This window comes from Symphalangus syndactylus, chromosome 6 (assembly GCF_028878055.3).
Source record: "Symphalangus syndactylus isolate Jambi chromosome 6, NHGRI_mSymSyn1-v2.1_pri, whole genome shotgun sequence".
Lineage (NCBI taxonomy): Eukaryota > Metazoa > Chordata > Mammalia > Primates > Hylobatidae > Symphalangus > Symphalangus syndactylus.
Window position 1 is genome coordinate 57,799,916 of NC_072428.2, and position 18,271 is coordinate 57,818,186.

At 53.8% G+C, this 18,271-nt stretch overlaps 1 protein-coding gene across 3 annotated transcripts in view; it reads left to right on the forward strand.

The window, feature by feature from the left end:
• The window catches only part of MYO7A (myosin VIIA), a 78,861-nt gene that overhangs the window by 39,291 nt on the left and 21,299 nt on the right, over positions 1-18,271 (forward strand). For all 3 annotated transcript variants that reach the window (XM_055283025.2, XM_055283026.2, XM_063641402.1), the window contains exons 17-29: positions 1,726-1,820; positions 3,642-3,726; positions 4,336-4,554; positions 4,997-5,104; positions 5,991-6,200; positions 6,561-6,764; positions 7,034-7,210; positions 7,678-7,767; positions 9,165-9,292; positions 13,953-14,079; positions 14,632-14,751; positions 15,337-15,510; positions 16,668-16,895. In XM_055283025.2, coding sequence (XP_055139000.1) covers positions 1,726-1,820; positions 3,642-3,726; positions 4,336-4,554; positions 4,997-5,104; positions 5,991-6,200; positions 6,561-6,764; positions 7,034-7,210; positions 7,678-7,767; positions 9,165-9,292; positions 13,953-14,079; positions 14,632-14,751; positions 15,337-15,510; positions 16,668-16,895 — 1,965 coding nt within the window. The remainder of the gene's footprint in view (positions 1-1,725; positions 1,821-3,641; positions 3,727-4,335; positions 4,555-4,996; positions 5,105-5,990; positions 6,201-6,560; positions 6,765-7,033; positions 7,211-7,677; positions 7,768-9,164; positions 9,293-13,952; positions 14,080-14,631; positions 14,752-15,336; positions 15,511-16,667; positions 16,896-18,271) is intronic.

Here is an 18,271-nt window from a genome sequence, read left to right on the forward strand (position 1 = left end):
TTGAGTGTATCTTTAGGTTCCTTTCTGTGGTTTCCTGCCTGGCAGGGTCCATCCCGTGCTGAGGTCTGCAGCATGCCACCTGTCCATCACTCTATAGACAGCTCAGCTCCCATTGCTGCCTGGGCAGCTGGGGAAGGAAGCAGGAAGCGGGGCCTGTGGGAGTCACGGAGTCACAGCCTTGGAGAGATGGCTGGGAGCTGGCAGTGGCAGGGCAGCCTTAGCAGGGACAGTGAGAGCTCCCAGCGCTGGGCTTCCCCATTTGCATTTCCGCTGTGCTAGATTTCTGGCTGTCCCAGATGACAGGGCTCCTTCCTCTGGTGTGGGGGGTGGGGCCTGGGCACTCCAGGACAGCTGCAGCAGGGACAAGAACCAGCTCTGAACTGGAGGGATCCTGTGGCCTCTTCTCATTCCTCTTCAGCCAAGGGGCTTCAGGCCAGGCCATTTCTCTCCTTGCACCTGCATTTCCTCATCAGCAAGATGTGATGAATGTTCCCTGCCTGTGCCTCCCACAGCTGTCAGCCAGAAAGCACATTCCATGTGCTAGGCCCTGGGTGGGGGCTTTTCATCTATGAGCTCATTTAATCCCTGAAACAGTCCTGTGGAGAAGGAAATATTATACCCATTTCACAGGCTCAGAAAGAAGTTGAGTTACGTGAAACCAGGCACCTAGGAAGCAGGGAGCAGGGCTTCTAGTCTGGGGGGGGTCTGATGCCCAGCCCCTGTGTGGGCAAAGTGGGGAAGGCAGGAATCACGATGGCATCTAGTGCCAGGGAACTCGGAGGAGTGCCATCAGCCCCTGACTTACACTGCTAGGCTCTTCCAATATGGCCATGGTTTTGAGAGGCCAAACATGCTCATTCATCCATTCATTCATTCAGAATGCCTTGGCTGAGCATCTCTTCTGTGAGGGCCCTGTGTGTCTATGATTATCTGATGGATTTGCCTCCCTCATGAGACTCTACCCTCCCCAAGGGCAGGGGCCATGTCTCCCTGGTTCATTGTGGCAGCCCCTCCCCTCCCCAGCATCTAGCACAGTGCTGGCACATGGAGGCGTTCAATTCATATGTATTAAGTGAACCAATGAAGTTTTGTCCAACTACAGTGAGGGTTGGGGTCTTGGGTGAGAAGGAGAGAGGGCTGAAAAAGTTGGCAGACACCCTGGATCATAGGTGGCCTTGAGTGCCAGGGTGAGGAACCCAGGCTCGACCTGGGGAACCATAAGGTGTCACTGTAGTGTCACCATCCAGGTTGTGTTTAGGAGGGTCCCTCTGGCTGCATGTGAAGGAGGGCCAGAGAGGGAGCCAGGGGGCCATGAGACCTTTAGTTAGGAGGCTGCTGCCAAGATTCTGGAGAGGAATGGCAACAGCCCAGCCCAGGTGAGGGACTGATGTGACAGGGACATCTAGAAGCAGGGGGCTTGGGCAGATTGGCGATAGGGAAGAAGACGGTGTGTGTGCGTACTGGGCCTTCCGACCCCATCCAGAGAGATTAGGCACCTTCTGCTCCATCTGTCCTGCCTGGACCTCTGGGAAACAGCCACAACCCCTGTCTGTCCTGGTGGCTGTGGGAGGCTGCCCCAGGGGCCAGAGCCAGCTGGGAACTCATGGGGCCCGACTGAGTTCTAGACCTGTGCTCCCAGTGAAGGAAGAGTGGCCCCCGCTGGGACAGAGCAGGTGGCCCTAGAGGAGACCTTGTGGGGCGCTGCTCAGGAGCTGTGCCTCCTAGGACCACCATGACATGCTGCTAGAAGTGGAGCGGGACAAAGCCATCACCGACAGAGTCATCCTCCTCCAGAAGGTCATCCGGGGGTTCAAAGACAGGTGCGTGTTCCTACCAGCTCCTCCCCTCCTCAGCCCACATACAGGTATACATGTGGTGTTTGGCTCTCCTCTGCTCTGCCCGCATGAACACTAGGAAAAAAACATGTTCACCTATGAAACAAGTGCACACATGCATAGCATGCACACATGATCATATAAACACAGGAACATAGACACATGATTTACATGGACCCATTGTGCCATGTAAGCCAAATAATGCAATACGTTCACCTACATATGCACATGCACACGTAGATGCATAAGACTCACATGTGGACCCACTGTTCATTTCAGATGCTAATGAAATTTTGCAAAGAGGAAATTTGAGATTTTATAAATTATTAATACAAAGTGTGTCTCATATTCTATGTAAAGGATATGTGTACACGTTACAATTCACAAATGTGCAGGACTGACTCCAAAGTGTGATTTAAGCTCTGCGAAAATTCCACAACACACCCCTTTGAGTTCATACGATCACTCTCTCCCTTCTTCCACTCATCCACCCACCTACCCATCCATCCATCCATTCACCCACCCACCTACCCACTCATCCATCCATCTGCCCACCTACTCATCCATCCATCCATCCATCCATCCATCCATCCATCCATCCATCCGCCCACCTATCCATCTGCCCACCATCCATCCATCCATCCGCCTACCTAGTCACTCCTCCATCCACCCACCCGTTCATTCATCCATTCATCCATCTATTCATTCACCCACCAACCCATCCACCATTCATCCATCCATCCATCCACCCACCTACCCACCCATTCACTCATCCATCCACCCATCCATCCATCCATCCACCCACCCGCCCACCCACCTATTCACCCATCTATCCATCCATCCATCCATCCATCCATCCATCCATCCATCCGCCTACCTATTCACCCATCTATCCATCCATCTATCCATTTATCTGTCCATCCATCCATCCATTCACCCATCTGCCCACCTATTCATCCATCCATCCATCCATCCATCCATCCATCCATCCATCCATCCACCCACCCACCTAGTCACTCATCCATCCACCCATCCACCCACCCTTTCATTCATCCATCCATTCATCCATCTATTTACCTACCAACCCATCCACCATCCATGCATCCACCCATCCACCCACTCATTCACTCATCCATCCACCCATCCATCCACCTACCCATTCATTCCTCTATTCATCCATTCACCCACCCACCCACCCACTCCCACAGTTGCTCATTTGCTTATGTGTGTCTCCAAGCATTGACCTGTTGGCTCACTTGCATACTTGCACACCCATCCTTCACTCTTCCTTTATTTATTTCTACATTCAGCAGACCCCTGCTCTCTGTGCGTGGTCTCTGTCCTCTGTCAGGCTGAAGATGACTGTTCTCCTGTAGAAGCAGCCTGCTGTGTGCAGGGGGAACAGCACTGGGCTCACTTAGGGTCAGTCAGAAGACACGGGCTCTAGTTCCAACCTATTGAGTCTCAGTTGCCTCATGTATAAAATGAGGAAGTTAGACTGTTCAAAGTTTTGATCTTTATATTATTTTAGTTACTTATTTTTTCATACATTTATTCATTCAACAAATACCTTTTGAATGTCTACCTTCATGGGCTTATGTGACAGGCCTGTGGGGCAGGCAGGGCAGGCATTATTCTATGCATTGTACAGATGAGGAAGCTAAGGCACAGAGGTTATGTGCCTTGCCCAAGGTCACATAGCTAGGAAGTCACAGAGCTGGGACTCAGCATGCCCTCCTGATCCCAAACCCACCTGTACCCTGGCTGCCTCTGGACACTGCTCACCCGCGCCACTACTGCTTTCAGGTCTAACTTCTTGAAGCTGAAGAACGCTGCCACACTGATCCAGAGGCACTGGCGGGGTCACAACTGTAGGAAGAACTACGGGCTGGTGAGCCTCCCCATGGGCTGCTCTTGCCCAAACAGGCCTTTGAACCCAGCCTTGCTGCCATGGCAGCAGGACTGGCCTGCACCCAGGCAGCACAGCCTGGCCTCGTTGGCCTCCTGCCACTGCCCCGGCCAGCCACTACCATTCCTCTAGCCCGAAGTCTGGATCTGGCTCTTGTGGCTTCTTCCAACTGGCCAGCAATGTTTGTTGCTCTCCTTCTGGAGTGTTTTTGGGGGTTGGGAGCACTCTGGGATTATTAGAGATCTCAGACGGGGCTGAAAGTGGCTGGGTCACATGGACCTCTGTGCAGCAGCTGGGCTTAGGGCTTGTTGGGGCTGGATGGGGAGCAGACTGGTTGGTTGCAACTCCTGATCTAGGATTCTCTCAGGGGGGCCCCAACTCAGGGAGAGTCAAGGTCACCTAAAAATATGTTGCCTGAGAGGAAACAGAATTTTCTAATGGTGGGGGGGGCCCTAATCTGAGAGGAGACTGGGCCATGCCTTCTGGGGGTGCCTGTCTGAGAGTGGAGGCCGGTGCCGTGGAAGCTCCTGCAGGCAGGGTCAGTCTGGAATGGGACAGCAGGATCTGAGCATGGGGTGGCTGTCCTTGCAGATGCGTCTGGGCTTCCTGCGGCTGCAGGCCCTGCACCGCTCCCGGAAGCTGCACCAGCAGTACCGCCTGGCCCGCCAACGCATCATCCAGTTCCAGGCCCGCTGCCGCGCCTATCTGGTGCGCAAGGCCTTCCGCCACCGCCTCTGGGCTGTGCTCACCGTGCAGGCCTATGCCCGGGGCATGATCGCCCGCAGGCTGCACCAACGCCTCAGGGCCGAGGTGAGGGAGCAAGTCCATAGCACCCACAGCTCTGACCCCTGGGTGGGGAGTGTCCACGCATCACCCTCAGGTGTTGGCCAGGAAGCGGGACCTACGGGGAGCGGGGGGACCTGCGGTTATGCCTGCTCTGAGGAGTGCACAAACCTGGGACCAGACCCTCATTTCCATCCTCTCAGCCAAGGGCAGGGCTGGGACCTGAGTCACTCTTGGGAATCTCTGGGAGACCAACGCAGATCTGGCCAGGCTTTTGGATCAGTGGTGCCGCTAACCCGCTGGGTGACCTAGAGAATTTCTTGGTTACCTCACTTGTCCTATCTGCCAAATTATTTGGCAAAGTCATGCCCAGTTTCAGAACTCAGAGTCGAGTGGGTGGAGCTGGCGGGAATCCCTGCAACAACAGCTACACACATTTCCATGCCCTCTGGATGCCCCCTTCCCTCAGTACCTGCGGCGCCTCGAGGCTGAGAAAATGCGGCTGGCGGAGGAAGAGAAGCTCCGGAAGGAGATGAGCGCCAAGAAGGCCAAGGAGGAGGCCGAGCGCAAGCATCAGGTGAGCCGAGAGCCTCCAGGCGCCTTAGGTGTCCACTTGCTGGCTTGTCCCCTCCCCGAGCTGGCTGCTCATCTGTCACCTGGCGCTGCAGCCTTCCTTCCATCCTTCAGAATGGCTGCACTAGACCCACTCGGCCAGCGTTGCCTGAGCTCTCGCTGGGCACCTGGTCCTGTGCCATGCAAAAGGACGGAGGGCTGTGGTGGCTCCAGAGGAAGAGGCCCAGGCCCTCAGCAGCCACTTTCTAGTTGGAAGATAATACCTTGGTAAAAGCACAAGCCAGCTGATGGCACGAGGGTGCCACGCTGCCCAATATAGAGTCACCAGCCACAGTGGCAACTGAACACTTGCAGTGTGGCCTGTCCGAATGACACAGTGCTTTAAGTGTGAAATACACACTAGATTTTGAAGACTTGGTGGGGAAAAAATGAATATAAAATATCTCAGTATTATTTTTATAATATGGATTACATGCTAAGTTAATATTTGGGAAATATTGAGTTAAATATACTACTAAGACTAATCCCACCTATTCCTTTTTGTTTTTTAAAACCTGGCTACTACATGGGTGGCTCACATTCTATTTCTATTGGGCAGCACTGGTCTAGAGCCTCAAACCAATGGCCATGGGATGTCTGGGTTGGTGTGGTCCCCATGGAGCAGGCGGCTCCCTGAGAGCCCTGAAGGACGGGCAGGATTGCTGTTTGGCTTGTTGAGAGGCCTCTGAGTGGCCGAGAGGTGGGGAGGTCGGAGGCTTCATTCTCCCCAGCTGTCAGGAGGTGGGGACTGAGGCCCTGGCTGCTGCAGGGGCTCCCCAGGGAAAGCTTGTTCCCTGAGGCTGTGGCACCGGAGCTGACCCCATGTCTTCTGTGTCACCCCAATTGCCCAGGAGCGCCTGGCCCAGCTGGCTCGTGAGGACGCTGAGCGGGAGCTGAAGGAGAAGGAGGCCGCTCGGCGGAAGAAGGAGCTCCTGGAGCAGATGGAAAGGGCCCGCCATGAGCCTGTCAATCACTCAGACATGGTGGACAAGATGTTTGGCTTCCTGGGGACTTCAGGTGGCCTGCCAGGCCAGGAGGGCCAGGCACCTAGTGGCTTTGAGGTACCAGGCTAGGGACAGGGGCTCCAGAGGCCCACACACACCGCTTGTGCCAATCCTCCCTCCTCCTGTGCCCTTGGCCTTAAAGCCCACCCAGCCCCTCTGAGCAGTGGGGAGCAGAGATGAACTGGGTCCGGGCGTAGATCCCAGGTCCTGTCCCTCTCTAAGGCCCTTCTCAAGTTTTTGTTTGTTTGTTTTTTGTTTTGTTTTGTTTTGAGATGGGGTCTTACCCTGTTGCTCAGGCTAGAGTGCAGTAGCATGATCACAGCTCACTGCAGCCTTGAACTTCCGGGCTCAGGCGATCCTCCCGCCTGAGCTTCCCGAGTAGCTGGGACTCCAGGGCATACCTCTTGTCTCCTTCAGGACCTGGAGCGAGGGCGGAGGGAGATGGTGGAGGAGGACCTGGATGCAGCCCTGCCCCTGCCTGACGAGGATGAGGAGGACCTCTCTGAGTATAAATTTGCCAAGTTCGCTGCCACCTACTTCCAGGGGACAACCACGCACTCCTACACCCGGCGGCCGCTCAAACAGCCACTGCTCTACCATGACGACGAGGGTGACCAGCTGGTAAGGCCTGCCTGCCTCTAGGTCACTGCTGGGTGGGGCCAGGGCTGGGGCTATGGACTCTGCTGCTGGTGGTGGTCGTAGGTGATGAGGGTGGTGGGTCCCTGGGGGCCAGGGACCAGGTCTGACTGTAATCTTCACTGCAGTGCCCAGCCCGAGGGCTGACCATGCGGGAGGGGGTGTCTCCAGCCCGCTCCCCAAACCACCAGGTCATTTTGACAGCTTTAGCAATGTCCTCCACTCTGGCCTCTGACATGCGCACTCTGCCCCAGGCAGCCCTGGCGGTCTGGATCACCATCCTCCGCTTCATGGGGGACCTCCCTGAGCCCAAGTACCACACAGCCATGAGTGACGGCAGTGAGAAGATCCCTGTGATGACCAAGATTTACGAGACCCTGGGCAAGAAGACGTACAAGAGGGAGCTGCAGGCCCTGCAGGGCGAGGGCGAGGTGAGGCCAAGGTGCCCTCTGGCTGATGTCCCTCCCAGGCCGACAGGGAGGGCTGCTGGCATCGCCAGCCTTGGGCTCCTCTGCAGAAAAAGGATCCTATGATTCATTTCTGCCTCACCGACCCCTGCCTGCCACCCTCCTTTGTCTACTTGTGGGAACAAATGTGTGAAACTTTTATAAACTGTAAAGTGCTGACCATAACTGAGGGGCCTCATGGCAGAGCAGACAGGGGCTTTGCGGTTGGAGCCAACTCCCGTACTATGTTTTTCTGAGTCTCAGTTTCCCCGACTGCCAGTTGGCTAGTGGGGGTGCAAAGGTAGGGGTGAGCAGGTGGACGGTGGCAGTGTGGGGGACACCCTGTAAGCTTCACGTGGAAGCGAGATGGTTCCCCGCAAAGTCTTGCTGTCGGGGGTCTCGACATTGCTTTCTGCTCAGCCACTTGACCCTGATCCCTGCTGGTCCTGCAGGCCCAGCTCCCCGAGGGCCAGAAGAAGAGCAGTGTGAGGCACAAGCTGGTGCATTTGACTCTGAAAAAGAAGTCCAAGCTCACAGAGGAGGTGAGGGCAGACGCTGGGGGTCTGGCAGCCCACGGGTGGCTGCCTTAGGTGGCCTAGGCTGGAGCACAGCTGAGCTGGGGGCCCACGGAAGCAGGAGCAGGAGTGGACACTGTCTGTCCTCAGGGGTCTTGGCTGGCCAGGACAACATGGGTGGGTTGGTGGGTGATCAGGCAGACACGAGTGTCTGAAGAGGGTGGGACCTCAGGCTGGGGGCGGGAAGGGCTTCCTAGCAGAGGGCACTGAGCAGGGGAGGCCAGTAGTGGCACAGGTGAGAGGGAATACACTTCCAGCCAGGGCGCAGACCCGAGGCACTTGGTCCAAGGACCTTTGAGGCATGGGAGCTTTCTGTGGAACAAGAGTGCTCATGGAGCATGAACGGGATTAATTTACTTGAATTCATTCTTCAGTCACTTTGCCTTTTCAGGGCACTGTCCCAGCCCTTGTGCTCTGGGGTTGTCCAGGCTGGTGTGTGTGTGGCAGGATACATTGGAGAGGCAGACACAAACCAAGGCATTCACAGCCTTGGGGGCCAGGCCCCCATCCCCACATTTGCACATGCCAGTCCCTCTGCCTGAAACTCCTCCTTTCTCTGCCCGGGGTCACCTCCTCCAGGAAGCCTCCTCAGCTCCTCCACTGCAGAGTCAGGGGCTCCCACTTCACCTCTGCCCTTGTCCTGTCCCCACCTGAGGCACAAATCCAGCCTTGCAGGTGTGTGGCCTCGGATTTGAATCCCAGCTCTGCCGCTTAGTATTCAAGGGACCCAGGGAAGAAAATGCCCACTCCGTGGGGTCCTGGGAAGAAGGCAGAAATGGCAGCCGAGGGTGTTCAGTGGTGCTCCCCGTCTACACCACCCACTCCTACCGCTCGCCTCTCACTCACCCTACATCCTCTGGGCAGAGCTCGGGGCTTGTGCTATGGGCTGTGTGGGATGAGAGAGGAGAAACATAAGAACTGGTGTGAGGCTGGTCACATCGGGGCTAAGGGTGTTGGTGACAGGGTGGTGGTGACTGGCGGTTGGAACCTGGGGTATACTCCAGGTATACTCTCCCAGAGAGATAGGGGTCCCGCTTGGAGTCAGAGGATCATGTCCCTGTCCTGGCTGAGAGGACCTCCCTGGGGTGGGGTGTGGGGTGCAGGGTATCAAGGAGACGGCCAGAGGAGCTCTGTCCCCAGAAGTGGGTGGCACCGGGCCAGTGTGCCCCGGCTGTGTGAGCCAGTTATTGGCCTAGCATCTGCTGTGCACGTGGCAGGGGTAATGACAGTGATGGGCAGCCCAGTTCTTGTGCTTACTCCTTAGATTCTGCTTTCTGGGGAGCAGGCAGCCTCGGATGCTGGTGCCCTGGCTGGCAGGGGAACGCCCCTAACTTCACCCGCCCTGTCCTCTCCCTCTGGCCCAGGTGACCAAGAGGCTGCATGACGGGGAGTCCACAGTGCAGGGCAACAGCATGCTGGAGGACCGGCCCACCTCCAACCTGGAGAAGCTGCACTTCATCATCGGCAATGGCATCCTGCGGCCAGCACTCCGGTCAGTGCCGGGAGGCGGGGGCACCGGGGCCTGGAAGTCTTTTGGTGGCTGAGTGGTGCCTCTGTCAACCTAGCAAGAGATTAAGCCAAGCAGGCCTGGGTCTGGCTTCGCTGCTAGCTAGTTGGTGGAGTTAAGACCTTGGTGGAGTTATTTCATCTCTCTAAGCCTCTGATTCCTTGTCTGTAAAGGGGGAATCATAAAACAGGCATCCCTTGGAGACATTGCAGGTTCATTTGAAGGCCACAGAAATAAATATCACTGTAAAGAGAGCCGCACAAATATTTTGGTTTCCCAGTGCATATGAAAGTCGTATTTATACTGTACGACAGTCTATGAAGTATGAAATAGCATTATGTCTAAAAAAGGTAGACACCTTGATTAGAAAATAATGCCAAAAATGCTAATGGTCATCTGAAAGTTGTATCTGTTTGCTGGAGGGTCTTGCCTTGATGTTGATGGCTGCTGGCTGATCCGAGTGGTGGTTGCTGAAGGTTGGGGTGGCTGCGACAATTTATTAAGATAAGACAACAGTGAGATTTGTTGCATAAATGGACTCTTCCTTTCACACAAAATTTCTCTGTAGCATGCAATGCTGTTTGACAGCATTTTACCCACAGTAGAACTTCTTTCAAAATTGGATTCAATCTTCTCAAACCCTGCTGCTGCTTTATCAATTAAGTTGATGCAATATTCTAAATCCTTTGTTGTCATTTCAACAGTGTTCACAGCATCTTCACCAGTAGATTTCATCTCAAGAAACCACTTTCTTTGCTCATCCTAAGAGGCAACTCCTCATCCACTGAAATTTGATCATGACATTGCAGCAACTCAGTCCCATCCTCAGGCCCCACTTCTCATTCTAGTTCTCTTGCTATTTATTTCCACCACATCTGCAGTTACTTCCTCTTGAAGTCTTGAGCCCCTCAGTCATTCATAGAGGTTGGAATCCACTTCTTCTAAACTCCTATTGATGTTAATAATTTGACCTCCTATGAATCATGAATATTCTGAATGGCATCAAGAATAGTGAATACTTTCCAGAAGCTTTTCCACTGATTTTGCCCAGATCCACCAGAGGAATCACTATCTATGGCAGCAATAGTCTTATAAAATGTATTTCTTAAATAAGACTTGAAAGCCAAAATTACTCCTTGATCCATAGGTTGCGGAATGGATGTTGCATCAGCAGGCATGAAAATAACATTCATCTCCTTGTACATCATTCTTTTTTTTTTTTTTTGAGACAGAGTCTCACTCTGTTGCCCAGGTTAGAGTGCAGTAGCACGATCTCAGCTCACTGCAACCTCTGCCTCCCGAGTTCAAGCAATTCTCCTGCCTCAGCCTCCCGAGTAGCTGGGACTACAGGTGCCCGCCACCACATCCAGCTAATTTTTGTATTTTTAGTAGAGACGGGGTTTCACCATGTTGGCCAGGCTGGTCTTGAACTCCTGACCATGTGATCCACCCGCCTCAGCCTCCCAAAGTGCTGGGATTACAGGTGTGAGCCCCTGTGCCCAGCCCCTTGTACATCATTTTTAAAGGCCCTAGAATTTTTGGAATGGTCACTGAGCATTGGCTTCAATTGAAAGTCAGCAGTGCATTAGCTCCTGACAGGAGAGTCAGCCTGTCTTTTGAAGCCTTGAAGCCAGCCAGCCAGCCACTGACTTCTCTCTAGCTATGAAAGTCCTAGATGACATCTTCTTCCAATAGAAGGCTGGTTCATCTACATGGAAAATCTGTTGTTGAGTGTAATCACCTTCATCAATGATTCTAGCTAGACCTTCTGGAAAACTTGTTGCAGCTTCTCCACCAGCACTTGTTGCTTCTTCACCTTGCACTTTTATATTTTGTAGACAGTTTCTTGCTTTAAACCTCATGAGGTGATCTCTGTGAGCTTCCAACTTACCTTCTGCAACTTCCTTACCTCTCTCAGCCTTTACAGAATTGAAGAGAGAGCCTTCCTCTAGATTAGGCTTTGGCTTAAGGGAATGTTGTGACTGGTTTGATCTATTCAGACCCTAAAATTTTCTCCGTATCAGCAAATAAGGCTGTTTCACTTTCCTATCATTTGTGTGTTCACTGGAGTAGCATTTTTGATGTCCTTCAGGAACTATTCATTTGCATTCACAAGTTGGTTAACTGCTTGGCACAAGAGGCCCAGCTTTTGGTCTATCTCGGCTTTCAACATGCTTTCCTCTCTAATCATTTCTAGCTTTTGATTAAAAGTGAAAAATGTGCGACGCTTCCTTTCACTTGAACACTTAGAGGCCATTGTTGGGTTATTAACTGGCCTAATTTCAATATGAATGTGTCTCAGGGAATCAGGAGGCGTGAGGAGAGGGAGTGAGATGGGGGAATGGCTGGTCGGTAGAGCAGTCAGAACACATCTAACATTTATCAATTAGGTTTGCCATCTTCTATGGGCACGATTCATGGTGCACAAAACAATTACAATAGTAACATTAAAGATTAGTGATCACAGATCACCACAGCAAATATAATAACAAAGTTTGAGATATTTCTAGTATTGCCAAAATGTGACAGAAACAGGAAGTGAGCGCATACTGTTGGAGAAATGGTGCTGGTAGACTTGCTCCATGCAGGGTCGTCATAAACCAATTTGTAAAAAATGCAATGTCTGCGAAGTGTAATAAAGTACAGTAAAATGAGGTGTGCCTGCAGTAGCTACCTCATACATAGGCTTGTGGGAAGATAAAGCTATGAAAAGTATGTAGCACCAGACCTGGAGCATAGTAAGCGCCCCGTAGATGGTAGCTTTGATCATCATCATCCAACATGCATTTCCTGCTTTAACCCCGCTGCCGCCAGCTCACCTCCAGTCACCCACCCTAGGCCCACGGTCAGGGTTACTGGGGGCCACGTGCCTGGGAATCCTACAAGTACCTCCTTCCCCACAGGGCCAGGAGAGGCCTTTACCCAGGTCCCTGGGGTTTTGGGGAGTTGAAGGGAAGACCCAGGCATCACCAGGAGCCACCAAAAAATCAACTCAGCTGATGAGAGGAGGGCTAGGACTTTTCTGAGAACAGTCTGCACAGGACAGGTCTGTCGGGAGAGCTGATGCCATGAATGTGTGCCTGCTGGTTGGGAGGACAGCAGGATGAGGCGGGGACCAAGCCCCCACTTTCCTGATGGGGAAACTGAGGTCCAGAGTGGGGAAGAGATTTGCCCAGGGGTGACTAGGCCTCCTGCCTCCTATCAGGCCCCCGTTTTTATCTCCCCAAGGCTAGTCACTACCTCACTGGGGTGGCCACACTGCCCGGGGCCATCCGCCAACAGGAGGAAAAAGCAGCTGCTGCAGGCATGTCTCACAGGCAAGAATTTGCCTCCAAATTATCTCACCATCATACCTAAAGCTGACACTTCTAGAAAACACGGTGCCAGGAGCCCTGAACCAAGAGTCCAAAGGCTGGGGTGTCAACTCCTTGAGGGGCCTCACACGGCTAATCCTTCCCTGCTCTCAGCCTCTGTCTCCCTATCTGTAAAGTGAATGAAGACTCCCAGCTGCAGGTGATAATGTTTCACTAGTCTGTGGCAAAGTGGGAAAAGGAGGGATGTTTCTAAAGCTAAACTTGTTTTCTTTAAAGGACTGCTCTGAGACTTTGCCCTTCCTACTGTTTGGAAATTTAAAATTACCTTTGTTTTATGAGATAATTGGGATCTAGATAGTGGGCAGGTTGTGTGTGTTATAAATGTTCTCATTTATCATGATAAAAAAATGGGTAACTTCAGAATTTTCTTTGAAATTATAAACTCTCAAAACTGTTGAGCCACTGAATTAGGTAATCCCAGCCCTGTCCTTTGGGAGAGAAGAGCAGCAGTGAGTGGCCCCTGGCAGTCACTGCATCATCATGGGTCCTGCCCCTGTCCTTGAACAGGCAGGCTTCAGTCTTAGAATACCCAGTTTGCAGAAGAGAAGAACCATTCCCAAGAACAAGGACAGCAATAATTGCAGCTGGCATTTATGAGGGGTTCACTGTGCCTGGCACTGTGCTAGGTGCATCATAAGCCTTGGCTCATTCATCTTCACAGCAATCTTGTAAGGATTCCTTTAAAATGAACACCAAGAAATTACCTTGTTTTCATCCCATTACAAAAGTCATACATGGTCCCTTAAGTATTCAAACATTACAGAAATATACCAAAGTCCCTACTCATTCCACCCCCTAGTGACACCCCAGGATGCTTTTCCTGTTTCTGCTTTGTCCGTTGCCATGGGTAGAAGTTGCACCTGCTGCCGTGACTATGGGCTGGGATCAGAGAGGCGAACTCACCTGCCTGGGCCACCAGCTGGTTAGGAACGAGGCAGAGGTGGAGACTGTGCTTCTCATTAGCATGGTCACCTGTGGCTGTGGCTGCTGAGCCCAGAGCAGGATACGCACCACCCTGGATGGTGGGGCCCTGGCTGTGGGAACTGGATTGGAGTTGGGGAGGTGCTTTATGCCTGATGATCCTGTCTCCAAAGTCAGATCCCAGCCCTTGGCTCAGCCCTGCCACCCAGACTCACTCTGCCTCCTCCTAGGTGGTCTTGGGAAGTTGGAGAGGACAGCTGTGTGTTGTCCCACCGGCTACTGGGAGGAGGTAGGGACCGGGGCTGTTCCTCTGGGGTGATTCCCCCTCCCTTGCCCTGCTGCCTGCCCAGGGACGAGATCTACTGCCAGATCAGCAAGCAGCTGACCCACAACCCCTCCAAGAGCAGCTATGCCCGGGGCTGGATTCTCGTGTCTCTCTGCGTGGGCTGTTTCGCTCCCTCAGAGAAGTTTGTCAAGGTAGGAAGGTGCCTGGCCTCCTGGAGTGGGCAGGGGAGCTAGGCCCTGTCCCAGCACTGTGGGGACAGCAATAGCCAGCGGCTCCAAAGGGCCTGGTCACAAGGCCCACCCGGCCACCCCCTACCGAGCCCCATCTTCCTGGCACCCCCTCCTCTCAGGCAGCCACCTCTTTGCCCCACACGCCCCTCAGTCCCATTCTACTTAGGAGGGGGCTGAGTCTGACAGGAGCGTGTCCCAGGCCCTCTGCACCCTCGTCTTGGGGCAGGCCCTGGGCGCTGGGGTCAGAGTGGAGCAGGTCATGGCAGGACCAACCCGACTGGCTGGTGCTGTGAAGGGGTATGGGGAGGAGCCGCTAGGCTGAGCTAGGGGGAGGCCACAGATATGGCTGGAAATAGGCGGTGGAGCTGAGAGGGTAGGGAAGCCACGGAAAGCAGCCTGGCATGAAGCAGTGGCCTCCAAGTGCCGGGGAGGGCCTGGTGGCTGCCCTCGGAATCCACGTGGGGAGCCCCAGGGGCCGTGGTGGGGCCGCCTCAGTGGGTGCTCTGGCTGCAGTACCTGCGGAACTTCATCCACGGGGGCCCGCCTGGCTACGCCCCGTACTGTGAAGAGCGTCTGAGGAGGACCTTTGTCAATGGGACACGGACACAGCCGCCCAGCTGGCTGGAGCTGCAGGTTCGTGCGTGTGCACGTGCTCGTATGCATGTGCACAAGAGTGTGTGCAAGTGTGTGCATGTGTGCACGCATGCGTGACTGCGTGTGTGTGTGTATGTGTCCAGTGCACTCAAGTGCCCCAGAAACATTCCCCGCTTTGAGATTCTGTGGTTCCTCAAGCACCTACCCTCAAGTTCTGGAACCCCAGGCCCATCGGAACAGAAAAGCCCCCAAAGGATGAGGGACTCCATTTGCTGGCCTTATGGTCAAGACGACTTGGGCAAAGGAGATTCCCTCTGTGTCTCAATGCCTTTACCTGCCACATGGTGAAGGTTATATGAAGTGATAGCAGAGACCCCTGGCCTGTGGCAGTGCCTGACCTCTCAGCCCCAGGCCCTGGCTCGGGTCCTAAAGGTGCCATTGGGGTGGGGTGCACAGCAGGGCTCCCTGGACACCTGTGACGGGGACAAGCAGTGTCCCAGTGAGGTGTTGGGGCCTGGGGCGCTGGGGCAGCTCCAACCCCACAGAAAGCAGAGAGCCAAAGTCCAGAGGGGCAAGCAGGTCTGAAGGGAAGGAACCCCACAAACCCTCTTGGGGCACTTCCAGGCCACCAAGTCCAAGAAGCCAATCATGTTGCCTGTGACATTCATGGACGGGACCACCAAGACCCTGCTGACGGACTCGGCAACCACAGCCAAGGAACTCTGCAACGCGCTGGCCGACAAGATCTCTCTCAAGGATCGGTTCGGGTTCTCCCTCTACATTGCCCTGTTTGACAAGGTACGGCCGCCCGGAAGCACCTCCTCTCGGCCCCACTCCGGGCCGCCAGTGCTGCCACCTACTGGCCAGGGCTACTCACCCTTGAGCACCTCGGTTTCCCCCTGAGCCTGTGCTAATCAGCTCTGCCTGACTCCTCAGGACTGCCGACAACTCAGCCAGGTGTGGTGGTTCACGCCTGTAATCCCAGCACTTCGGGAGGCTGAGGCGGGCAGATCACAAAGTCAGGAGTTTGAGACCAGCCTGGCTAATGTAGTGAAACCTCATCTCTACTAAAAATACAAAAATTAGTGGGGCACGGTGGCACATGCCTGTAGTCCCAGCTACTCAGGAGGCTGAGGCAGGAGAATCACTTGAATCCAGGAGGTGGAGGTTGTGGTGAGCTGAGATCACACCACTGCACTCCAGCCTGGGTGACAGAGCGAGACTCCATCTCAAAAAAAAAAAAACAACTGCTGAGAGCTCTTCAGCACCCAAGGGAAAAGCCAGCAGTAGGATGTCCTCAGTCCTGTGTCCTCAGCCCAGTGAATCCTCTCCTGGTACTGAAGGAAGAGCACGGCACAGGCTGATGGGAGGGCTGCGCAGCCTTTGTGTGCAGATGGGAATGGAATTCCCTCTCAGGTTGCTATGGCATCTGATGGAGAAACTCCTCAGCAAACGGGAGTTCCTTCACACTTGCCCTCAAGCAGCCGGAGCGTGGGTGTCCCGCAGACTCACCTCGGAGGCTGGAGCCTCCTTGGCTGAGTGGGCCCTGGGGCTTGGGTGATTTTGCCTCCACCCCCAGCAACGTCATGCTCAGCAGAGGGGCCCCCGCCCACAAGCCCAGGGGAGGTACCATGTTGCTGGACACAGTTTGCCTGGATTTTTCTCACCGATGCTCTTGTGTTTCCAGGTACTGTCTGTTCAGTTTCCCAAAAGGCTTCCACTAGAAAATGGGAATTCCCACGTCACTGTGCCCAGAACTGAGGCTAGGAAGGCAATGGTGGGAGTGCGGCTCAGAGCCCAGGGCTGGGATCTGGTCTGCCTCCTGGGAGCCTTGGACGTGTCCCTGCCCCTCCCTGGGCCTCGGTCTTCTGTCTGAACTGACCGTTGGCCCTGTTGAGGCTCCTTATAGTCCTTCCCTGACTCCATGCCTGCTCCCCTCCCTGCTGTGCCCGCAGGTGTCCTCCTTGGGCAGTGGCAGCGACCATGTCATGGACGCCATCTCCCAGTGCGAGCAGTATGCCAAGGAGCAGGGCGCCCAGGAGCGCAACGCCCCCTGGAGGCTCTTCTTCCGCAAAGAGGTCTTCACGCCCTGGCACAGCCCCTCCGAGGACAACGTGGCCACCAACCTCATCTACCAGCAGGTGGTGCGAGGAGTCAAGTTTGGGGAGTACAGGTGTGAGAAGGTGAGTGGGAGGGAATCTTCCGCCAGGCTCGCTTGGCTCACAGCCTCCTGTTTTCCACGTTTGGGCTGAGTGCTCCTCTGTGAGTCATCATCATCACCCAGCTCAGGCTGGGGTGAGCCTGACTACAGTCAGCACTCTTCAGGCTCCTGGATGGACACCGCCTACTTCAGGGGTCTCATGAGGAGAGGCGAGATGGCGGGAGCAAGGGCTTCTGAGGAGGTCCTGAATTCCACCAGTGGAGCAGGCCCCCACACTGCTGTAGTGACGGTGTGTGCTGCAGAGGATGTGCCGCAGGACCTGCTGCACCATTCTGAGTATGTCTAGTAAGCGCTGCATTAAATGAGAAATACAGCCATTCCTTGAGATCAGAATTTGCAAATGTGTATTCTTTTTTGTCTTTCTGAGGACAGGAGTTATGTGGTTGTTTTGTTTTTGATAATGGTAATGGTAGCTATGGTTCTGTTGGTGGTTGTGATGGAGGGATGAGAAAGGAGGTGATGGAAATGAAGAGGATGGTTGGTGGTAGTAACACTGGTGGAGGTAGTGATGGTGGAGATAGTGATGATGGTTGGTGGTGATGGTGGACGTAGTGATGGTGTTGGTACTGATGATGGTAGTGATGGTGGGTGGAGGTAGTGATGGTGTTGGTACTGATGATGGTAGTGATGGTGGGTGGAGGTAGTGATGGTGTTGGTACTGATGATGGTAGTGATGGTGGGTGGAGGTAGTGATGGTGTTGGTACTGATGATGGTAGTGATGGTGGGTGGAGGTAGTGATGGTGTTGTTGGTGATGGTGGAGGTAGTGATGTTAGTGATGATGGTATTGTTGGTACTGATGACAGTGGTGATATTGGAGGTAGGGATGATGTTGGTGATCATGGTGGTGGTGGTGATGGTGGAGGTAGTGATGGTGTTGGGTTGATGACAGTGTTGTTGGTAGTGATGACAGTGGTGATGGTAAAGGTGGTGATGGTGGTGTTGACAATGACAGTGTTGTTGGTAATGATGGTGATGGTGGAGGCAGTGATGGTGTTGGTGATGACTTGTTGGTAGTGATAATGATGGTGATGGTGGAGGCATAGTGTTGGTAGTGATGATGGTGATGATGGAGGCAATAATGATGTTGGTGATAGTGTTGTCGGTGGTAGTGGTGGTGATGGTGGAGGTAGTGGTGGTAGTTTTGTTGGTGGTAGTGGTGATGATAATGGTGGTATCGGTGGTAAGCAAATATTCAGGCAGAGTGCATTAGTATAGCCACATCAGTTGCTAACACTCTGAAATATTTCAAACTGGTTGGAAAATATCTATTGCCTCCAAGGCCCCCAAGAGCCTTTCTCTATGCCCTTGCTGCTGGAGCCCTGGGGAGTCCTAGGCA